General features: G+C 44.4%; 3 protein-coding genes across 3 annotated transcripts in view; 2 read left to right on the forward strand and 1 right to left on the reverse strand.

Annotated features, from left to right (window-relative positions):
* The window catches only part of LOC126562251 (tubulin alpha-8 chain-like), a 395370-nt gene that overhangs the window by 26052 nt on the left and 345852 nt on the right, over positions 1-23466 (forward strand). The window lies entirely within an intron of this gene.
* LOC126562458 (carnosine N-methyltransferase) lies at positions 327-1941 on the reverse strand. Its single transcript, XM_050218969.1, has 7 exons — positions 1803-1941; positions 1461-1710; positions 1277-1395; positions 1053-1193; positions 817-979; positions 518-751; positions 327-455 (listed from the first exon to the last, which is right to left on the reverse strand). Exons 1-7 carry the CDS (start codon positions 1931-1933, stop codon positions 351-353), a joined length of 1143 nt encoding a protein of 380 aa, XP_050074926.1. The 5' UTR covers positions 1934-1941; the 3' UTR covers positions 327-350.
* The window catches only part of LOC126561318 (uncharacterized), a 42755-nt gene continuing 25307 nt past the window's right edge, over positions 6019-23466 (forward strand). Inside the window, exon 1 of the mRNA XM_050217392.1 lies at positions 6019-6092. The gene's annotated coding sequence lies outside the window, so the exon portion shown is untranslated. The remainder of the gene's footprint in view (positions 6093-23466) is intronic.

Raw genomic sequence — 23466 nt, forward strand, 5'->3', positions numbered from 1 at the left:
ACCAGATGGATACGTACCCAGAAAGACATCGTGAGGTTCCATTCTCATGACATGTTCAGCCCACCATCATTTTTCTCTCGAACAGAGTTAATAGCTTAAAGGGCTGTAAGAGCATAAGGACTTTCACTGTCCACTATCCTGGACATTTGTTCGGATAAGAAAAGTTCTAGAATAAGGGTAACATATTCTATTTCTCTGCTTAAATGAAACCATAATTTGCAGCTGCATTTCTTCCTGCAAAAAGTTGTCGCAAAATAAATCCTTTTATATTTTTCTATATGTCCTGTAGAACCATAAAATATGGAGCAAATTTCAAAAGCTCGTGGCACGGTAAGATCGATGGCATAAGGTCAATTGGTGGGCTTCTGGCAAACCAAATATATGCTATTATAATGGCTTTGATGCATAGAGTTGGGATTTTGAGAGTACGTCGTCACTACATTTGTTTCATTTTTCTGCAACGGAAAAAGAACGATAAATTATTTAGTTCCAATACGGAGATTTCATCTGTACTTACCAAAATGATGAAACCAAGAGAGCGAATAATGTCAAGCAGATCTTCGTACGTTGGCTCTATGCTACCCTCTCCCGGTACGTCCGAAAAGTGGTACAACAGTGGACCGAGATTTACCCAAATCCCTCCGGGTTTTAATATTTTCTTAATCACTTCCACAAACTCAATAATGTTGTTAGCACAGTCAATAAAAAAGCAGGTAGCAATGCACTCCCAATAATTCTCATCGCGATATACCTTGAACCAGCAAACGGGTTTGATTAAAGTGATTATTTTAATTAATTTCTAGCTTTTTAGTTTACCTGCAAAAAGTCTCCCGCAACCATGTTCATTGTGCCTTTCGGTGGGAATTTGCTTGGGCTTACATCGGGAAAGTTAACCGGCACTAGCTGATTCTTCTGTGACAGATTGTTCACATATTGGTGCACCCAGGGATAGATTGTACACTGATTGGCAATAATGCATCTGCAAGATAGCAACAGCCCAAAATTGGCAACTTTGTGTTAAATTATCAAATCACACTACTATCCTCTAATACCTGTTTAATACAAAGTTGGACGCAATCAGCATGAAGAGAGAAAATTCGTTTCCTTCACAGTAAAATCCTTGGCAGGCAAGCTCATAAATCAACCGACCAAGCCCCGCACCGGGCACCAATATTTTCACCTTCGAAAGGTCACTGAAAACGAGCGGACAAAAAAGGAAAAAGTGACATGATTAGATAACTGGATTCTGCTATCGTTCCAGCACGCAGGAACTCACTATTTAGCAGGATCGAAAAATGTCTTAATCTCGTCTATTATAGGTGTGTAGCATTGGTCGCGTTCCAGTTTTCCCTGTTCACTCCAATCGCGGAATATTTGTTTCATCGTTATTTGTACCTGTTCGGAGCGGAACGAAGCCACGATGAGTATAGCAAGAAACCAAACTAAATCAAAAATGCTACCTTCTGAAAGTCCTGATAGCGCAACTTCAGCCCGTCCGACGGTTGCAGTTCGGGTTCGATGTTGTGGTCCGCATTTTGAAACAGACAGTTAGCATCCTGAATGATTTGCTTTATAACCTGTGCATTCACATCGATGCACCGCTTCAGGTTCTGCAGATGCTCCTGGTAGTTGGATAGCATCTTCTGGTGTGCCGGTGGTAGCGTTTGTAGAAAGCTTTCCTTTCGCTTCAGTTCAGCCAATGAGCTGTGCCTAAAGCGGGATAAATGTTAGCAAAATGTTAGCAGAATGTTTACGAAAAGCATAACCACGCTGTGCCCGACACACGTTTCGCCCCTTTTTACCTGTAGTACTTGAAGGCGGCAATGATTTTGAAAAAGTTTCTCCGTTCCTCTTCCATATCCTCGACAACACTCGTGTCGGGGTCGTCCATTATCGTTTCTTTGGTATTGTTAGAAGCTGAGGTCGATTCCATGACCGATGGTGTGTTCAAACAACAACAAAATAGGCCCCGGAACTGCTTTCCGTGCGGCGTATCCAGCGATTGCAAATAAAAACAAATGCACCGCAGCATGTCTGACAGCTGCGCAAAAGATGCACTTTTAGTGTGGGTTTATCATATAGGGTTGAAATGTTACCAGCCGTTGTTGCTACTTGTTTGAAAAAATGCGGGTTTTTTGTAAAAACTGGAAAAAAAAATTACGAACAATACATGTACATGGTGAAACATGCTTTATCTATTGTTTAATCTCGCCGGAATACATAATGAAGAATAATTTCTCTTTCAAACACAAACGATTCTGTGCCACGCATGACATTTCCCAACCTGGCCGAGCAGGACAGCGAATGAAATAGCGATACACACATTGCGAAACATGACAGATCGGGTTTTCCACGGTGACACAGGTTCGCTCGTACGTTTGCTCCCCGAAAAAGCCCGTTTTTCCATACCGTCGAAGAAAGGGATGCACGCAGCAGTAGCAGCAGCAGTGCAATCGCAGACGTAGTAGTAGTAGAGTGCAGCTGGTAAGCTGGTGGTGTTGTGTGAGCACAGGAAGGGAAAACGATTTGGGCCAGTTTCCTCTGCCAATGGTGGTAGTGGGTGGTGGAAGTGGTAGTGGGTGCAGTGCCAGCCCAGGGGTCGTGGTCGCATTCTCGTCCACAGTCGTTCGCAATCTTGGTTTCCCAATCGAACGGTGCGGATGGGCGAAAGTAATATCAATAATAATACAGAATTGCCCCCCGTCCGTACGTGCGTGTGCGTGTGTGTGGGCCGTGCATTTTCTTGTCTCGACATTGTATGAACGGTGCAACGGTGAAGACGGTGCCAGCCCGTACGGTTGACCGTAGAAGTGCGTAAAGTTCAATTGTGGCCGTGTGTGCATGTGCTGCTTTTCTTCTGCTAGCTTAACCAGGGGGGTTTGCAAAAAGGCAAAAGTGTAAGTGAGTTGTCAAAAAAGTGAAACTTTTATGTGTCCAGTCAGCAGCGATACAGTTCAGCTTCCGGACGAACAAAAAACTGCCCTGTTGGGAGGGAGAGGGGGCGATGGAGATGACGACCATTACTACTAGGGGAAGAAGGAAAAATCGTCAACCCTCCGATGGGGGTGATGTGTTGGGGGATTTTTGCACCGTAGTGTAAAAGCACGACGGAAATTGCACTACCCTGCAAAGTGACACGGCCCAGATTGGGACACAGGTCAGGCCAGATATAGATTTTTTGTTTCAGCTCTGTTCGGCTGTTTCGGCGGAACACGGGGCAAATGGTTCCATCCAATACGTGCGGCCACCCGCGGACGTTGCAAATTCGTGGCCTACTACCACTCCGCGTCACGGATCGAACTTTTTGCTCTGTCCCGCAAACCCGGATGTACCCGAATGAGGCGAGCTTTAACTGGCCAAATGACACGACAGTCAAGTCAAGCCGAGGAAGGAATTCCATCGTTTGCCACGCAAGGACAATACACGGGGGTGTGCGTTTTTTTTTTTGTGAAAGGCACACCATTCACAGCAAAAACGCACACACATACACACACTATACTAAGCAACCCCGTTGTTGGTGTCGTCATCGTGTCCGTCGTGACTGCGTGAAGATTGGCGTTACGATAGTGAACCGCAAGGCGACTTTCGAACCGTCGAACCGCAAAAAAAAAAAAGGCAAAAGGGTCAACATTCCGACCGGACCCGGAGTGATTGTGCGTACGGCTATCGGAAAGGGAAAAGTGAGAAAGTGGCCGATTGCCGTCTTTTGACCCATGGCGACGAAGAAACTGGACACACGGCCAGTCAGTTGTGCCTCGCATGAATCAGCAGTGTTTGTGTGTGTGTGTGCGCCTGTGTGCGTGCATGGTTGAACGTGTTTGTGCACGGCAGATGTAGGTGTGTGTTTGTGGCTCGGTCGCGATCGCGTACGTGTGTCCACCCCCGGGGGTTTGTAAAAACGTCATCTTCGTCGCTCGAAAAAAAGGCGACGGACCATCGCAACTGTCATCCCCTAACAACCCCCTTTTACGCATACATAGTGTGTTCGGTGCCGTCGGTCAGTTTTGTTTTCACGTCATCAGGATTGGCAAACCCTGTTGGTTGGTTTTCCCTTCCCCATATGATTCTTTTTTGGGCTCCCGTATGCCCTCACAGTCCAAGCAGGCTGCGACGGCTACAAAAACCGTGCAGTCCACCTTCTAAAGCAGGCCAACCAGCTGATGACGTTTACCGATCCGTCGTCCGGTCGGTGGCGACAAGAGGCCTGCCGTTTGTTAGTATTGGTCACAAGTTGTCACTTTTGCATCGTTCGTTCGGGTGTGCAAAAAGAGCAGGGGATGTGAAGGGGGTGGTAGGAGGTGGTTGGGAAGAAAGTGGTGTGGGATATGTTTCCGAGTTTTCTTGTCGCGGTCGGTGGTGGGAAAAGTTCGGTATCGATAGTTTCGCTAGAGGTCTAGAATACTACTGTCCACGTACCCACGGGATTTTTGAGCCTTTTTTTCACATCACGGTATTAACACGTGTGCCATTTCGGGCTTCGGTTACTTTGTTTGTCTTTTGCATGGTAATCTGCTTGCGAAGAGGCGTCTGGAAAGCAGGATCGATAGCGTCGCCGATCTTCACTCGGCAGGACCATGTATCAGATACCCGTTTGGATCGATTCCTGACACGTGGAACAATGCTTTACAGCCACAGCCACAAGGACCATCACGTCCTTCAATACGATCAACTCAAAATTTTCTCTAAAAAGTGATACAAAATTTTGCAGTTCGAAATTCCAACGAACCTGGGGTGATTTAAATGAATTTTTCCCCTAGCACAAAGCGAACGATCGCAAAAGAGGAGCCTCAAAGCGGAAGAAAACCGTCTTGGAATTTCGAATGCTTCGGGGCAATCAAAAGAAAGGGAGAGAATGAGCAAGAAATAGCCCCACACAGAGAGTCGGAGGGAGTGAAAAATCGACATAAATGCAGCGAAAAAAAAAGGAAGTAACAGTGAATGGTAAACGCGCGTGAAGCGTGTGATGTGGGGCTGGTGGTGAAGAACAAGAAAAAAAGCGAAAGGCCTTATGCAGCCCCACCATCCCACTCCACCAAACGCGACCCACACAAACCCCCCACCCTTGTCCGCAAGCCAAGCCTAGAGTGAATTGTTTTTCCTTATTCCCCATTAGTTAACCGTGCACAGCAAGAAATCGAAGAGCGGGGCAGAGAGCAATCAGCGAGAAACGGCAAATCCAACGGGCGCGTACACCAGATATGTGCAACGTGTCTAAACGACTTTTCCTTATCCGGTTCGGGAAAACAAGCGAGTCGAAAGTAGTGGAATCAGGTGTAAATAGTGAAACGAAAGAGAAAGATTGGTGAAAAGAAAAGAGAGTGAAAAAACACACAACTACTCCAATCATCCAACGATCATCATCATCATCATCTGGGTGCCTTGCCTGGGTGAGAAAGTGGTACGGTAGAAGGTGAAGAAAAAAAAAACGGCCCACTAGCCCCCGTCGCGTTGTGTGAGTTTGGCAGGGGTGAGAAAGTTTTTCCACCGTGAGTCGCTGCCCGTAAAGCGGAAAAGAAAAAGTGAAAAACGTGCGAGCGTGTGCGTGTGTGTGCGATCAAGTAAGCGGGGCGCACACCCACCTGTTGAGGGTACGTAGCTGATTTGATCATTTTCTGCACACGTGTGACACGACGGTTTACCCCTTTGTGTGTTTGTGTGTGCGCTTGATTGAGGGGTGTAAGTGCGTGTGCTTTTTGGCACCCAGTCCCGGGTATTGCGTTGAGTGGAGAAAAAAAAATCTTTCTAACCGCGCTCACAATCGTGCGCGCGCGTGTGTGTGGCATCGCGCGCATCTATTGTGTGCCAACTGTCATCTCGCGAGATCACGGAAGATCATTGTGCGAAGATCATCGCTCATTCGTATCTCTCGCACTCACAGCTCACTCGCAGCGTGAGACGACGGCGCGTGTCCGTGACAGCGCGTGATCATTTTGTTGTGTTTCGGAAGGTTCAGGTGTCATCAGCTTGGGATCTTCCTGTGCGCGGCATATCCCAGAAAACGGTGCGTGCGCGTGTGTATGTATGTGTGTGTGCGTGTCTGCTGTTTTGGCGCCCGGAAGGAAATGTAATGTGTTTGAAAGCTAAGACACAAGGTAAGTACGAAGCTTCTTTTGCACTTTTTGTTCCATATGTGCGCCATTCAATCGCCATTTCACCCGTCTCTTATCGTTAAACAATGCCCATATTGCGTGCCTCTTAGGGGAGGGGGGGTTGTGTCTGTGGAGATACACACGACGACAGCAGCAGCAGCATTGCATCGGTTCCATTGCCATAGCGAAACATGATGGTGCACGTTACGAGCTGGAGAATTCTCTGCTGACGTCAGAGTTGCAGCTCGAGTCCGCAAAAAAGGATGTTGTTTGCATATGGTTCGAAGCAGCAAAAATGGTCACGCGCGTGCCAGCTCGCCCGACGAATTCTTGCATGATTCATGCGCCCTCCGTGGGCTGCTCGATGCCGTCTCGTCAGCATTTCTCGTCCAATTCGCACTCTTCTCGGTGCGGTTGTTCTTTCCAGCTTTCTACCACCCTTACCCGCCGTGAATTCTGAGCCACGAATGTGCTGCTAAATTGCGTCCACCCTGCAAATCATGAACGCGACATGAAGGACATTTGAAGTAATTTGCTCCCGATCTTGGCCGGTCGCCGCCGCGTTTTTTGCTCGAAAATGTAGCAATTTGCAATGGCGCGACAGACCATCGGTACGGTGCGTGTGGAAAATGTGGAAAGTCATTAAAATCCTAAACGAACGCCGTCTTGCGCGCCATCTTTTCCCGCACACTGGCCAGCAAAATTTGCAGCCTTCCGGGTGCTTCGGTTGCTTCCTCGCCCGAAGGCATTATGCAGGAATCCGATGGGATTGCTATTTAATATGCTTTTAGAGGCACCCCGAGCACAGTAAAAGCCTCCAGGGGACAGCGTCTGTCCGAAAAAGGGAAAGGCGAAGGTGGGTTTGGTGGGCTTTATTAGATCCGGACCAGTGGCCGCCAAAGCTTTTCACTTGAGGTAGAGCAGGAGCAGCTGACAGCAGCTTTTCGACACCGTGAAGCGAGTTCTTTTTTCCTTTGTCTCTTCGGTTGCGTGGTGGAACCAGCTTTGGAACACTGGTCAACGTATGGCTCGCTTGACCGGCGACAGCAATCGATGACAAAGCGAAATTAGGTGGCAATATGGATTTTGGAGCGTGTCCTGAGTCCTGGGCTCGTTTCCAAACGTGTACGTCCCCCAAAAATAGCACACAACGCAGCACCACAGGGTCGTGATGGAAATGGAGACATTTTAAAAACGTGCCTACAAGATAATCCATTGATCGGTGGCCAAAAAAGATGGTGGGGGTGTGCGGGTTTCGTGATGAATCGTTTTTTATCAGATCAGCTTTGGATTGCAAATCGTCTATTTTTAAATCGTTTTGAGATATTCTGTCTTTTTTTGTGTCACAACATCTTGTCCGACGATAATGAAACGTTACGGCGCGAGCTAGGTTGAACTGATTAGCTGACGTTTATTGTTTTCCAGACGATCGATTGTGTTGGAGACAAACCCGTGTTTCAATGGGAAATTGAACAGAAAGCTCTTATCACTATGAAACGTGTTAGTTTCACGATTAATATGATTAATTTAGATTAAAACAATTTATTATTCATTCATTTGCTTATCAGGCGCTACAACTGCCTCTTAACAAGCTGTGGAAGTCCTTCAAAATGTACAAAGTCGTATGTTGTCAACCGCTTGCCAATTCGTTATCCCAGTCTCTAAAATCGGATCACCCGGTGCCAGTCTTATGGCATGATTAAACAGTCGGAGCCTTGCGTTTATTGCAGCGGCTGTTATGTTCTGTACTTCATCCGTTTTGATAGGCGTTTTGAGTTGTGAATACATTACTGTGTCCGAAAAGTAAGGTGACATTGGATGTAAAATTTCGCGCGCTAAAATAAGCTCTTTGTTTTTATTTTTCGTTTGTCAATATGTATGTTTTTGACAGTTCTGCCACGTTTCAAGTCACAACATAAACTCCAGGCTAGGAGCTACAATTTTTCAGGAGTTTTCGGAGCTGCGCCAAGTGTTTTTGTTCATATTGACCATGTCCAAGTTTGTGGAGCAGCGCGCATGTATCAAATTTTGTTTGCGCAATGAAATAAACGCTGCCAAAAAGCCTTCGGCGAAGAATCTATGTCGAAGAAAATGTGTGCAAATGGAAAAAATGGCAAATGGGAAGGTCGAAGACGAGGACCGTCCAGGGAGACCCCATCCACTTCGACAGACGACGCCCACGTCGTCCAAATTCAGGATTTGGTGATCAACAATCGTCGGTAGACGATACGAGATCTTTCGGAAAGTGTTGGGTTTCCAAAGCCTCGGTCTACACCATCCTGAACGATATTTTGGGGTTGAACCGGATGAAATCTCGCCTGGTGTCATCATTTTGAGGGAGTTTTTCGCGACAACTGTCACACATATTGTTCCGCAACCGCCGTATCCACCAGATCCGACACCAGTCGTCTTCTGACTGTTCAACAAGCTACAACGGCCGCTTCAGATACACCGTTTTGACACTATCGAGGATATAGAAGCCGCAGTGACGGCGGAACTAAAGGACATCCCTGCATTCGCGTTTTCCACCTGCTTCGAGAAGTAGGAGAAGAGATGGAAAAGGTGCATTGCATCGGATCGGGGATTACTTCGAAGGTGATGACCTTCATTTGGCCTAATAAAAAAAAAAAACATTTAAGAAAAAAACGCCAAGTCGCTTTATTTTTCGGTCACAGTAGTATATCAGACCCTGGTGCCAAACTGTGTCAAATGCTTTCTACAGGTCTAATAATACAAGCACTGTTGATTATTTTAAGTTGCGATTTGACCTAGTAGTGTTAGTAACCCTGGTATGTTGTCTTCTTCTTGGCTTAAGGGCTTCTTGACCACGCTAGGTTAAGCGCCAGCAATCGAATGGCTTATTAGACTTGCAGATTTTATGTCCTGAGTGATGGTTGGCAATATTACAATCATTGGGCGTTTATCCTCTATCGGCTGAAACAGGAGGTTCTTCATCTTTAGCGCTACCATCTGGAGAGGTTGTAGAAGCCTGCCGTTTTGGGGTGTTCTATGACTCGCAGCTTAATAGTAAGTTCTGCCTCCTGGGAGACACGGGATTCCATGCCCAGCTTTGCTTTGATGAAATGTATTTTTGAGAAAATCACACACTCAACTCACAAAACTTAAATAAAAAACTCTACTAGGACTCATTTTGCTGCTTGAAAAAGGTCGCCATTGCTGTAGCCAAAATCATCATCCTTACACACATCACAAAGTAATTCTCCCCTCGCTTTTTTACAAGCCATATAATCATTCGTACATTTGTAGCGACATTTAGCCGAAAAGGTTATTGGAGCTTCTAAATTAATTTGGCGATGGAATGAAAGCTAAAAAAATGTCACCAATTCGTTGTCTTTTGCTACCCTCCAAAAGCTTTAATCAGGTTTTTACGTGAGTCGAATGAAAAGCAACCGAGCTCCCGGCGTATTACTGGGATTCCTGCGCCACTTGTACTATGCCCGTTGACAGTGAAGCAAGAAGGATCCTCTATCAGCATAAAAAATAATCAACTTCTTGTTTGCTACTTGGCTGGCAGAAGGGCGAAGAAAACATTAGCTAATGCTGTGAAGGGCGTTCTGTTTATGATTACCCTTTTTACCGTCCCTGTGCGTGTGTGTGTGTGTGCTTGTTTCCTCTTTAACACTCCCCGTACAAGACACACGATCGCAGGTGGGGCAAAGGATCATGTGTGTGTGTGTCTTAGCCGCTGTTTGTAACGATTTTTTTGGGGCTGATGTTCAGTCCACAGCGACTCCCGTTCTTGCTCATCCGGATATGTTGACAGCAATAACAGTATTAAGTCCTCCCCCTCCTAACATCCACCCTAACGGTGTGGAAGAGCAGAAGCAGAAGGGTCCTTCTGGGTGCAATGTATTACAGCGAGCGAGTGTTCTCTTTTGAGTTTGATAATAATATTCTCCAGGAGCTTCCGACGAACAACCCAAGCCTGTGATAAAACAAACCCACAAAATGGGTAAGAAACGATGGAGATAATGACTTTCGTTTTTATTTTCTATTTTATGCTGCTTTTTTCCCTTTTTTTTTTGAGTGGTCAATAGCGGATTGCAGGGAAAGGGGCGGCGAAATTTTGGGGGTAATCATGTTGGGAAGCTTATGGTGCTTCAAGGTGGTTCCGGGTGGATCCCAATTAAATGAAATGAAAATGTCACCAAGAAGGGGACTTTTTTTTTTTTTGATTGGGAGGCAAGTACAACCTTTTCCTGGTGAATTTCGTAGGCTAGAAAGGATGGGACATTTTTTTTTTTGGTTTGGGTCGTGGCGTATTGGTGCTGTTTAGAGGTTTACTACAGCGGAAAACAGCGAGTTTTTTTATCATTATAAGGCACAGCTAGACAAGCGCGACCTTGTGTGCCAGAAGTTGTACTCTACCGGAAGAGTTGTTTGTGGAAATGGAATGAAAGGATAATATAACCATTGCCACCGTGTATCTCTCTCTCTCTTTCTCTCTCGCTCCCATGAAGGACATTTGCTTCATTCGCCCTTTTAGCCAGGTCTAGTTTTGGATGGAAAGCGCACAGTTTTTCTCCCATTTTCAGAACCCTTCTTGTTGACGCAGTGCTTTTACATGGACAAAACTGCATTTTTTTCTTCCAAAGTCGGTGTTCTGTTTCCTCACTGTATACATCATAATTTGTAGCAGAATCTGAAAATTAATAATCAGCAAAAGAGAAAAAAAAGTGCAAAGGACAACTGTGGCTCCCGGTCACCGCATCAAGCCTGAGCTGAGCTCTCTCATTCTCTGCCTCGCAAAAAGGAAAAAAAGTAAAATCTCGGATGGTTTATGATGTTTTGTTACGCTGCTGCCGGAAAAGTTGATGATAAATTTACATTTCACCCCAAGTTTAGCCACCGCGTTTACAGAGGGAGGTTTTTTTTTGTGTGTGCTAACCGTGTGGCAACCTTTTTTCTTCTGCGAGTTGTACGCTCGTTTTTTTTCTTTCCCTTTTTTCCCTAACTTCGGGAGTAATTATTCACGGATTTGAGTACTTTGAGCTTTGTCGTCTGAGCGAATCCGAGTCTGAGGATGGTGGCCTGCAAGAGAGTGGATTATTGGGTATGGCAATTGGAAGTTTGGTATAGACACCACCACCAGTCACGTCACAGTGTGTAATTGGGTGTCGATTTCTTAGGGGTATAGAAGAAGCAAAAAAAAAAGGATATCGTTTGGTAATTTATTATTTCGTATTTACTTTATTTACTAGTCGAAGAAGGATGATGATTTGTAAAGGGTAGAGACGTGTGAAAAGGATATTTGATAAATGGTAAAGAGAGTTGTAAAAATATGTTTATAAATTAGAAATATGAAGAGATAAACAAGAGCCAAGAGACACGTTAAGATTTGAAAAAGGTAACAAAACAACAAAGAGGGACAAATTATATTGAACATTTTGGAAAAACAAAAAAGGAAATTTGTACAAACAGATCATAAGGAGAAGGTGGTCGGAAACATCAACAATGATTTTTAAAATAAACATTAAAGCAAAAATCAAAAACCTGAAAAAGCCAATTGTTAAAAAAAAAACACTTTTATAAGCAGCATGAAAAACATATCGTTTTTTGTAACAAAAATATATAGAAAACACTAGACACCCTAGAGCACAGGGAAAACTTGTGCTCCAGAGTCCCTTGCTGGCAGCAGACTGTACAGGCTGAAGGAGCGCCTTGTTGTGCACCAACAAATACAGCATCGAGCGTCGGTCGGGGATGAACGTCTGTAGCTGGTGACTTTTTTTTTACAGATCCATCGTCAATCCGTGGAAGAACCTTGAAAATCGTAAGAAGATTTTAAAGAATTGATAATAAATTTAAAAATTTTGGAAAAATGGTCATTTGTTTTTTGCTTGTAGGCGACATCGGCGCCGGTCTTCAAACGGCAGGGCTGGGGTTCAAAACCATCCTTTAGTGAGGACTGACTATCCAACTACGTGGTATCGTCAAGTATAGTAAGCCATCTGATGGCCGGCGTGACCTAAAAGGCGCGTCAAGCCAAGAAGAAGATACCACGTAGTTGGGTAGACAGTCCTCACTGTTGATGTGGGTAGCGGGCTTCGGATATTCTTATGATCGTAATCGTAAGGCGTACACCCGACTGAAACGTAAAGCAGCAAGAATTGGATAGATGATCAATGCGACGAAGAAAAATATCTGCTTGCCGGAGGCTCTGATCGTGACAGAGCCCTAGTGGGAAGCAGCGTGTTAGTCGACGGCGACAACCTCGAGGTGGTAGAGGAGTTCTGCTATCTTGGGACTGCCGTAACTTCGGATAACGATGTCAGCAGCGAAATCCGGAGACCCATTGTTCAGGGGAATCGTGCCTACTACGGCCTTCACCGTCTGCTGAGATCCAGAAGACTTCGAGACTGCACGAAATGAAATATATCGCACACTGATTCGCCCGGTGGTCCTGTATGGCCAAGAGTCTTTGACCATCCGAGCGGAGGTTGCAAACGCTCTTGGCGTGTTTGAGCGACGCATCCTCCGGACCATCTTTGGCGGTGTGTTCGAGCATGGAGTGTGGAGAAGAAGCATGAACCACGAGCTTGCTGAGCTATACGGAGAACCGGACATCCTGATGGTAGCAAAGACCGGCAGGATACGATGGCTGAGGCATGTTATGAGGATGCCGGACTCATGCCCTGCTAAGACGGTATACGTCAGTGACTCCCAGTTCGGCACGAGGCGTCTGGGAGCGCAGCGAGTTCGTTGGCTGGATCAGGTGTAGATTAAAGTTCGAATTATGAGATATATCTATAAAAATCTAAATATTTTCATAATTCTTGTGTGAGCCACAGAAATGAACGGATAGAATGGGATTTGAACCAAGGTCCTGTCATGTGAAGACTGACGCCGCCAAGTAGGTAATCCTAACCTCAATCCTGCTGTTTTTCTTACATTTTCTTTCTTTTCCTCCAACAACTAATAAAAAAATACTACTTCCTGTTGCTTTGGATAGTAATATGAGTGTTTAATCCACATCCCAGTGTTACAACGCATTTAATGTAAGTCAGCTAAAACGACTAGCCGCCTTACACTAGGTTAGATCATCGTACGCTGCTAACAGTGCCCAGTTTCTTCTTCGTCCGCGAACAGGAAGCACTAGACACATTGGTCGTTTCCCATCAGGTTTTACTAACTACCATGTCCATGCCTTCGTAAGGTAGGGATTTTACCACGCCAGTCCAGTTTCTCTTTTCCTCGTTTCGGTCGGTTGGAAATTGAAAATGGTTCACTTGTCGATCGACTGTGTGTGTGTGTGCGCGCGTGTCTAGTTGCGCTAGTTGCTGCCAATGGTGCTTTTCTTCTGCCTTTTCTCTCCACATCGGCGAATACGCAACGATCAGGTGGAGGTTGAAAAAAAAATTGAGGTTATGTGTTTGCCGGGTTTTACCGAAGTTTCATTTTCGTTTCGTCGAAGGAATTTATGTTCTTTCATGTGGCTGTTTTTTTTTTTTTCTATTGACTGCTTCACATCATTTTTTTCCACCGTAAAAAGCACGCAACAGGAGAAAAAGCGGAAAAGCTTCCGTGCAGTGGAGCTTTCGTTCCATCTCCATCTCATCATTTGATCATCTTTTTCGCAAACAGTTTCCAGCGCCACGGGAGTTTCTTTAGGGGAGGGGTTAGGGGAAAGGTATGCGGAAAAAAGGGGTTATGTATGGGCTGTGTGGTGTGCTGAGGTTTTTTTTTAAATGGCGATGTTCACTACTTTTGGATAACTTAGTGGCTCCGCGTACTCCATTTGAGGCATGTTCGACGAGCTTTCGTTAGCTGCTGCCGCTTCTTTTCCCTTTTTGGGGGTTGGTTTTTCATCTTCTCTTGCCTTCTCCGTTCCCTTCCGTTCGTTGATCGTGACGTGACGAGAAAAAGTGAAAATGATGTTGTCTTCTGGCGTAGCGTGTGTAGCGCCAGCCCCTTTATTGCACAATAGGAGGAAGTAAAAGTGCACAACAATAGGGAGGAAGTAGTCTGGCCGGCTTGGCATGGCATCAGTAGTCTGTTACTCGGTTGTGTGTGTGTTTTTTTTGTTGTTGCGGCTGTGGGAGCGACCGTTACAAGCTGGCTTGGGTTGGTTGGCTTACATTTTATGTGATTCTATTTATTTGTGGTATTTTTGTTTTTGTACAAATTTTCAGAAAACGCTATTCTCTATGGAAGTCCAGGTTCGGGGTCCATTGAGCCGTTTTTTACCTCTCTTTATTTTGTTTTCGCAGTGTTATTAATGCCGAACAAACGGTGGATTTTCGTGGTGGAAGGTGGCCAGCTTGTAACCCTCTTTTCCGGTTGCATTACATGATCCCCCCGCACCAATACCGGCAGCATGCTTCTTTTCTATCAATTTTCTGTTTTTCTTTAATTTTGAACCCAAAATCGGTTAGGGTTTGTTTTTCCGCGATTTTTTTTTTCGTGTTTGCGGCTCTAAATTGTGTTTTGGGGAGATTTGTTTGAAAGTGGTTTTATTCATTTGTTTTGGATCCGTTTGATAACAAACTTTTTTGCCTTTTTTTTTGTTCTCTTGTCCCTCACGGTGGAATTGATTGCTTAACTGTGAAACCTATATTGATAACCGATTCCAAATTTTACAAACACATCTTCCTTTTATACGAAAATTTTTAAATTCAAAGGTTGTTGAAATGAATTTATTGTATCACAAAGAAACGATTTTTTTCTTGCTCTATGGCACCTATCTTTTTGCTCATACATAACGGAGTTTATGAGGACTTCAGCCTGGAAATTAGATAATTTTTCAGACGACTTCTATCAAACAGTCAAGTATTTCTTGTTTTACCCACCTTCTAGGTTACGCCGGCCATCATTTGCCGATACCACGTAGTCAGTGCTCACTACGGGCGAACAGTCTGGATGGGATTTGAACTCCAGTGCTGCTGTGTGAAGACCGACGTGACTACTATTTATAAGAAGTTAAAACGAAACAGCTAAACAAATTCCGTAATGCGTGTCTAAATAAGGCTTTACAACTGTGTAAAATCAGTTGGTGGTTCTGTGGTGAGGCGCCGTTCTTCACACGGCAGGACCCCGGCATCAAAACCTACCTTATCCATCCTATCAATCCACTCATGTGGACTAATTTCTATTTTACATAATTGCATAAGAAAGCTTAAAAATAATCTAAACAAACCGTTTGTCCGACATCTGTTTGAATAAAAATTTCGGTTTTGATTGCTCGACAAAAATTTAATGCTTTTTTTGCTGACTAAGCCGTCATTTTGTTTCGATAAACGCTAGCAGCGTTTATCATGATTCGAAGAACAAAACTACTTTCAGACTTTCACTACTTTTTAAAAAATCTTCTTCTTCTTCTTGGACTGCTCAGGATTGAGCACGTTGCATCGACATGGCCAGGTCGCCAATCCATTTCCAGGAGACTTGGTCTAGGGCTGCAGTCTTCCATTTACGGCTGCATCCGATCTCCGACCAGCAACGCAGGTATTTTTTCGCATTGATTTTCGTCGCATTGATCCTCAATCCAATTCTATTGGCCTCGCATTTCGGTCGGGTGTACGCGTCGCACACCGCCACAGTTGTCCGTCCGATGATGTCGATGTCATCCGCGAAGCCAAGGAATTGGAGAGACCGCTGAATAGGATTTTAGCATTTTATCACTATCTTTCTGTGCATTTATGTAACACAATGCTGAGCATTTACTAATTGTTAAATGCTATACAAATACAAAAACAGGAAGAAAGAAAGAAACCTTCACTTAAATGCAACAACAATAAACAAATAAAAACTGCCATCATTGTTTTGTTTTCTGTCTTCACCTAGCCAAAAATGGGTGGGAATTTATTCTCTTTCTTTGACTGTCAGTAAATGCCATAAAAATGGTCAGTTTGGAAATTTATTACAACAAAACTCCCCCTTTCCATCCCACCCAAGGGCCTGGGAAACGATTACGCGGACCGACACGACACAGTTTTTCCTTTTGCCCGTGGTCTGCACCAGACAGACGAACTGTGAGGTGTTTTGTTCGGAAATCGTAACACACAAAAACAAAGTGCACTACTCACTGTGAATGGTGGAAAACTCTGCACTTACACAACCAGTATTTCTTCTCTCCATTCGATTACGAATGGTAGTTATGGTTGGTACAACGCTCGGGTGTGTGTAATATTTTTTTCCATTTGGTTTTGTTTTTCCTTTACCACGTGCAAAAGAAAAGTGCTTTCATTTGGTTCACCTGCGATGCGAATTGCTCCCGGTTTCGCAATCCTGGAAGGGTCATCCTTCCTTCTCATATGCAGACACGTGGAGCGCGCGCGCCTGTGTGTGTGTGTGGTAAAAAACCAAAAGGGGTGGTGCGTATGCACTGTGTTGATCTGTCGGGCACCAGGGTCTGCGTGTGTGTGTGTTATGCTGTGGGCACTAATTAGTGTTTCCATCACCACCGACAAACGACGACGACGGCGATGACGACTACGTGGCTGGCACGTAATCAGGCCATTACCGGTTTCTGAAGCGGATGCGGACACTCTGCATCTGATGGCGGGGCGGTTGGTGGTGCAGTGCATCTACGAGCCAAAACGAGCCATGCAGCAGTGTGTATGCTGTTGGCCACCGCACGAATGCATTGTGGTTGCGTTGTTTAGCCTGTGCTGCACCTGTCTTTTTGCACCATATCAGGAAGAAGCAAATGGGAGATGGGGTTTATGGATGAGGTTTTGTAACAACCGCTCTGGGGAAAGAGTCGTAAAAAAGGCCAGAGGCTAGCCCTGGGTGTCTGTTCCTATCGCAAGAGATGCATATTACTAACAGGTTGCCGTTTGCCAAAGTATCATGGTAAGGTGTAATGCACTCTGTAATAGTCTGGTTAGCTTGTTTGGAGCATCGTGGCGATTTACATTGCCCGGTTTAGTACCTTTATTGGTGACAAGCACGTGATTGTTTTAAGATATGTAAATGGTTGAGTACAGTGATTTATTTTTCTTATATTCAATATTTATTCATTTTTTTCTAGCTTATTCGGTGCATCTTTCTTTTATTTTGTCTTGTTGTAAAATGTAAAATGATTACTTTTAGCTTAACAATTTTTTTTCTTTTGACCCAGCTTAACGAAAGATGAGAAGTGATAAAAAGTTGAACCACGAATAAGTTAAATGAAGGTAGAAATGTTTGTTGTTGAAGAACTATTCTTCTATTTTACTTTTGTGCAATGAAAATGCATTTATTTATCATCAACATTTGCTTTATCCTTTTTCAAAGTGTTCTGCAGTTCTGATTACGATACCTCCAAAAGGCGGGTTTTGAACGCTTCAACAGCATTTTCAGGGGACAAAATTTTTGCATTTTTGAAATGATAAAAGGGTCATTTGGTGCCAAGTTAGGGCTCTAAGACGGATGACCTACCAATTCGACGTTTTGGCCGGTCAAATAAGCGATGGTTTGAGCCAGCTCGCATTGCCATGGTGAAGAATGATCCGTGTTGTTCCGTTCTGTTGTTCGTTTTTCGAATTTCTCTGAAGAAATTATGACAAACAAATTGTGGTGTAACATTCAGAACTGATCGTCCTACGTTGCTCAAGTGGAACAGTCGCCAGGTGATCAATTTTGCCGAAGAAACAGAGGCGACCATTTGCTTCGAAGTGCTTCTTCCATGGATAACATTCGTAGGATTTGGCTCGAGGTTGAAGACCCACACGAGGTTGAAGACCCACGACCCTGCTCAGAAAGTCCTTTTAGGCCGTCCACACGGACAGAGGAGGCGTGGTAGGCCCAGATTGAGGTGGGAGGATGGCGCGGAATCATCTGCCATCAAGGCCGGGATAACGGATTGGTGGACGACGCCGAGGGACCATGAGCGGTTCCGCATTCTGCTGGCCAAGACCGCAAAGCGGTTGTAGAGCCTGATAAGTAAGTAAGTAAGTAAGTAGTTTTTAACAGCGCTATAGGACGGTCCTTCATCGCCATACAAATATTTGAGTTCTTCTAAGCAGTCTTGTCTTGAAAAGTCCACGTCGAAAGTTGTGAAAAATGATCGTACGAAAATGTTTAAGGGTTAATTCAATTTTTTTGGTAAACATCACAACTGGTCGAACGCCAAAACGTTGTGAGTGTGATTATACTCCAAAATGTCAAACATTCGTATAAAAATATCAGATTGCATCTGAAAACACTTCTAGTGTCCAATGATTTAGTTTAAACGAAATTTTCTTCTACTTGTTACCCTTCTTTCCTTTATATTTTCCTTTTTTCTGCTTCATTCATCATATTAGAAACGTTTACTGAAGTGAACACTTTAACTTTCCACCCTTCAGTTCAGCATTGCATGCGTCTTCTTCTTTAGCTCAGAACCTCTTCTTTTCCCGGGCGCATGTTACCAAACCAATCGGGGGAATCCGGGGTTTAAAGATATGCACCAAACCGCAACACGCCGGCGTCAAAAGTCTTTGCGGGGGGAGAACCTTTTGCACGGAAAAAAAAGTTACTTCGGTCATATCGGTTGGTTAGCCTCAGTCGTTAGATACTTCGCTGTGGCATTTGAACGTGGTTGATGTTATGTACGAGTATGTGGCGCTGGTGACGACGTCGAGATCATGTCGTTGATCGGGAATGTCACGGATTTGTTGCTTGCGTGGGATGGCATTACTATTTCGTTTGCCGTTTGCCTGTTGTAGAGCATACTTTTGCATCAGTATCGTCGTTATGCCGTCCCAGTTGTGTTTCGCTGTGTGGATGGGACTATGTGTTTGAGTTTTTAAGGTTGAAATTCTAGATGTGAAGTCTTATTTCTCGGCGTAAAGATGTTATTGCTTCATTTCGAAACATTTATTAATATCTTTTAGAGTTGATCTTCTCGAATATTATATTACAATTAATTTTCTTTTTAGACACCATCTGCTGAAAAAAGTTGAACCCCTTTTTTGAAATTTATTGCACTGATTACACCGTCAGTTTGCAACACGAAAAATGATATATTTACCGAGAAGATCACCAAACCCTCGAGAGACTGGCAACAAAGCATGACACCTCTATATCTATCCAGGGCGCTTAGGGTGTGAATTTGACGATACGGTCACGTTTGCACGTTTTCCCAGTCGTCCCGTCCCTTCTTCCCCCTTGCCAAGTGCATCCCATTCGGTGTTCGCTCATCACCATTCGGGGAAAAACTTGCTGACGCGGTGGGCCATTATGTTTTGATTGGATGGCGACATAATTAGAGCGTATCACGACGATGGTGGACCATCTTCGTTTCATCTCATCCCTTTTTTTTTGCAAAGTGTTTCGTCTTACGGTGGCAACGGTGCATTTTGGCGAGGCTTCAGAAGGAGGGAGCAGCTACCACAGTTGTGAAATGAAGACATTTTAGCGTAAAGCAGCTTTTAGACGTGTGGATTGGAAAGGATTTTATGGATTTTGGTGGAAATTTTCGTGGAATCGATAGGATGGTGTTCCATGCGGAGGGACCATTTTTCCCCCAAAGAAAATGGAAAGGGTATCTCCTCCTCAAAAAACTGTCAAACACACTTACTCCTGCTTGCTTTCATGTGAACCTTTTTTGTGTGGGAAGGGAAAGAGAGAGCGAGAAAGAGAGAGAAAAGTCTGGAGGGAGTAGACCGTTGCAAAGGACAGTTTCGGACAGCCACCCCAGCCAGCGAGGGTAGCTACTTTATGATCACCATTTGGTTGGCTCCCTGGTCCCTAATGCCCTATTCAAGAACGAGAAACGCATTAGAGAAAGTGTAATATCCTGTCGGTAATTCTTTTTTGGGGGTCCCTTCGCTTATTATCGGAAAAGACTTCGGGTAGGACACTTTTCTGTCGTCGATGACCAGACGCTAATTAAATAAGCCCAGAAGAGCACAGCACGATTGCTGCCACTCTGGAGACCGGAAAGAAGGGATCGAACTGTAAAACTGTGCGATCTAGATTGGTCGTTCCCTGCAGTATACTCGGCAGTGGTTAAGTTGTGGTCTTCCTTTGCTCAATACTTTGCGACTGGTTTGCGTTGAAGCACTTATTTCACTGGGAAAAATTAGGCTCGAAAGCCCCTTTTATTGGGAAGAATTGTTTCAATTTTATTGGAAGAAGATAAAATTCCTATTTTAATATTTAAACGTGTTCAAAGTGCGCTAATGATCGCATTTTTGATCCGACTCCTCCCTTGAGGTTCAGCACGGACTTGTCCCGAACGATTTTCGACACTTTCTTCCAGTCTTTTTGTAAACTGTCGATGTTCTCGGCAGCTTTGAAATGACATTCTTTTCTTTCGACATGTACCATACCTTATGTTCTTCATACTGTGCGATCGTGTCTTTGGCATAGTGAACAGAGGCCATTTCCGGCCAAAAGAACACTGGAACACAACATGTTTGCGCATCATGGGCAGCAAACATCGATTCAAACACTTCTGGCTGTAGGTATCGGTCCGGGCATCGTCTCCGTTGTCACAAACGGTTCGGACATCGTCCCGCATTCGCAAAAGGCGCAAATAAAGATTTGTTGACTTCTTCGACATCCTGGCTCTCAGGCACAGGATGTCGGCGACACAGCAGCTTTTCGTACAGCTTCCGAGCCCGATATTTAACGCAAGCAGCTGCTTTGCACTCCGGTTTCGGTTTCTATGCATGTTACTTTTTGATGTACCCAGTTTATGAGCTACATCGCGAATATAACTTTGCTTTCTTTTGCTTGAACACTTTTGCTATTCCGCGGTCCAACTATTGATCGACAGGGCCAGGATTTCGGCCACTTTTCGGCGCATCCTCGAAGCTGGACTTCTCCCGAAACGACGGCCCCGATACACACACCTTCAAGTTTCGCTAATTGATTTTGCGAAATGTTAGGAGTCGAGCACCATTTGTGCAAAATGCTTTTGCGCTTTTCGACGGAAATGCGTCGCATTGCGTCGTCCCAGACGCTTTCGAAAAACAAATTATTCAATGCACTAGTTAGTTTTCTTAAATATTTTTTTTATTAGGCCAAATGAAGGTCATCAACTTCGAAGTAATCCCCTTCCGATGCAATACACCTCTTCCACCTCTTCTCCCACTCCTCGGTCGAGGTACATGGTGTCTCCCCTGTTCCAGGTGGATGGTGTCGGGCGGTCCTCGTCTTCGACCTTCTCATGGCCATTTGTACACATTTTTCTTCGACATATTTTTTCCCCGAAGGCTTTTTGTAACATCCGCAATGTGTCCGCAGCGTTTATTTCATTGCGCAAACAAAATTTGATACATGCGCGCTGCTCCACAAACTTGGACATGATCAATATGGACAAAAAAACTTCACGCAGCTCCGAAAACTCCTGAAAAATTGTAACTCCTAGCCTGGGTTTTATGTTGTGACTTGAAACGTGACAGAACTGTCAAAAACATGCGTATCGACAAACGAAAAATAAAACCAAGGAGCTTCTTTTACCGTGTGAAATTTGACATCCAATGTCACCTTACTTTTCGGACACAGTTGTAAACAATCGAGCATTTCGAGCATCAGCTGTTTTACATCATCCGTTTACTAAAAAACGTCATTTAGAAATCGTGCCTTATACTTTCGGGGGCATCCTGTAAGTTGAAGTACAATAATACAAAAACGATTACCAATTAAGGAGTAAAATAATCGAAAAACCCCCATTTGCGCTCAACTTGGTGGTGACGGCAACGAATCACCAATTTCCAATGAACTTTCCAATTTTCAGCTCATTTCGTTAAGTAAAAAAAAAAGACCGCCGAAGATAGCTTTATTTGTACGCACACATTCGCTGTGTTGGCGGGTCCACATTGACCCTAGTTGACCGGTAAAATGGGTAGCTGTCCTTACCGAAGGTTAGGTTTCGTTTTTGGGAAAGAAGAGGGTCCCATTGGGGTTCGGCTTCTCGATGACATCGAGAAATGGGATGTCTCATTTTCTCCACACATTTATTTACCCATAACAGTTGCTGCCAGAGGAATATAGCATTTTTTTGCTGTACGTTTCCTGTCTGGGGCTGTTTCATTTACTATTTAGCTCGTAGTTTGCCTAACTTACCAACAGCTTAGGGTTTGATTTGATACTTTCGCACAACCCGTTTTCTTTTTTCGTTGTTTGGAGGATCCTCGTTTCGCATCGTTAAAGCGGCCAAAAACTCCTGTGCACACACACACACACACACACACACACACACACACACACACACACACACACACACACACACACACACACACACACACACACACACACACACACACACACACACACACACACATATATATATATACACACACACACACACACACACACACACACACACACACACACACACACACACACTACACATTTGCTTCGGTTCATGATGATGGAAATATTTGAAGGCTTTGGGTCGTAGTTTGTTTTTCCTTTTGTACGTATTTGTTTGGCCCTTTCGAATGGTATACGGCGAAACACGACGAGGACAAAAATTCAATTTTGTTCTGTAACGCGATTGTTCGTGTGGGAGAGAGAAAAAACCCCCCAAAAAATGCAAAAAGAAAGGAAAAATGGAGGCTTGAAGCTGGGCCTTAGATTGCATACGACATTATTAGATATGTTCGGTGAAGGTTTAGAGATTTGATTCCAGCAGGCGGCAGATGCGAGGAAAGGTGCAGTCAACAACACGTATGTACCTACACAACGTTAGGCACAAATGAAATGTAATCGTAATCGCAAGAGGAAAAAGAAAAGGATCCTTTATTTTATACCCACACACACACACACATACACAGGATGAAACTTCTTGCCCGTCAATGATGCATATGGCAAATAGGAAAAAATCCTCCCCACGGTTATCAGCGCTCCGACACGGTATGTGTTGATAGAGCCGCTTTGTGTTTAACTTTTAGCTTTTTGGCCTTTGTTTGGAAGCCTTCCGCACAGAACTGTAGCTTGCTGACGTTCTTAATATACAGTCACGAGATTTTGGTGTGTTTTGTGTGTGAAAATCCCGACCCCGGGGGACTGTATGAGACGAACCTGTATCGAACACGTAAGCCCTACCGGAAGCTTGCACGAAACATGGCAAAAAACGGTGATTCCTGTCGGCACTGATGCGTGATGATGTCCGTGCCAGCCGAGGGAAAAACCTTTGCCACGCGATCTGTGTGTTGTGTTTTTGCTTTCCTTCTCGCGTTACTGTTACCGTTGTGCAAGCTGTGTGTGTGTATGTTTTTGTGGGTATGAACGGATTACGTGACACGAATGGAAAGCTTCAGACCCTTCCCTCCTCCCTCCTCAAAATGGGGTCAAAAATTCGATGTTACGAAATGGTATTATTCCGTCCAGCAACGGCGAGAGAAGCAGGACAAAATCGAAACTTTTTTTTTTTTTTTTGGTGGGAAATTGATGGGGCGGAAAAAAGTCGAACCGACAGGAAAATTGACGGAAGCTCTCA

The sequence above is a fragment of the Anopheles maculipalpis genome, chromosome 3RL (genome assembly GCF_943734695.1).
Source record: "Anopheles maculipalpis chromosome 3RL, idAnoMacuDA_375_x, whole genome shotgun sequence".
In the NCBI taxonomy this organism is placed as follows: Eukaryota; Metazoa; Arthropoda; class Insecta; order Diptera; family Culicidae; genus Anopheles; species Anopheles maculipalpis.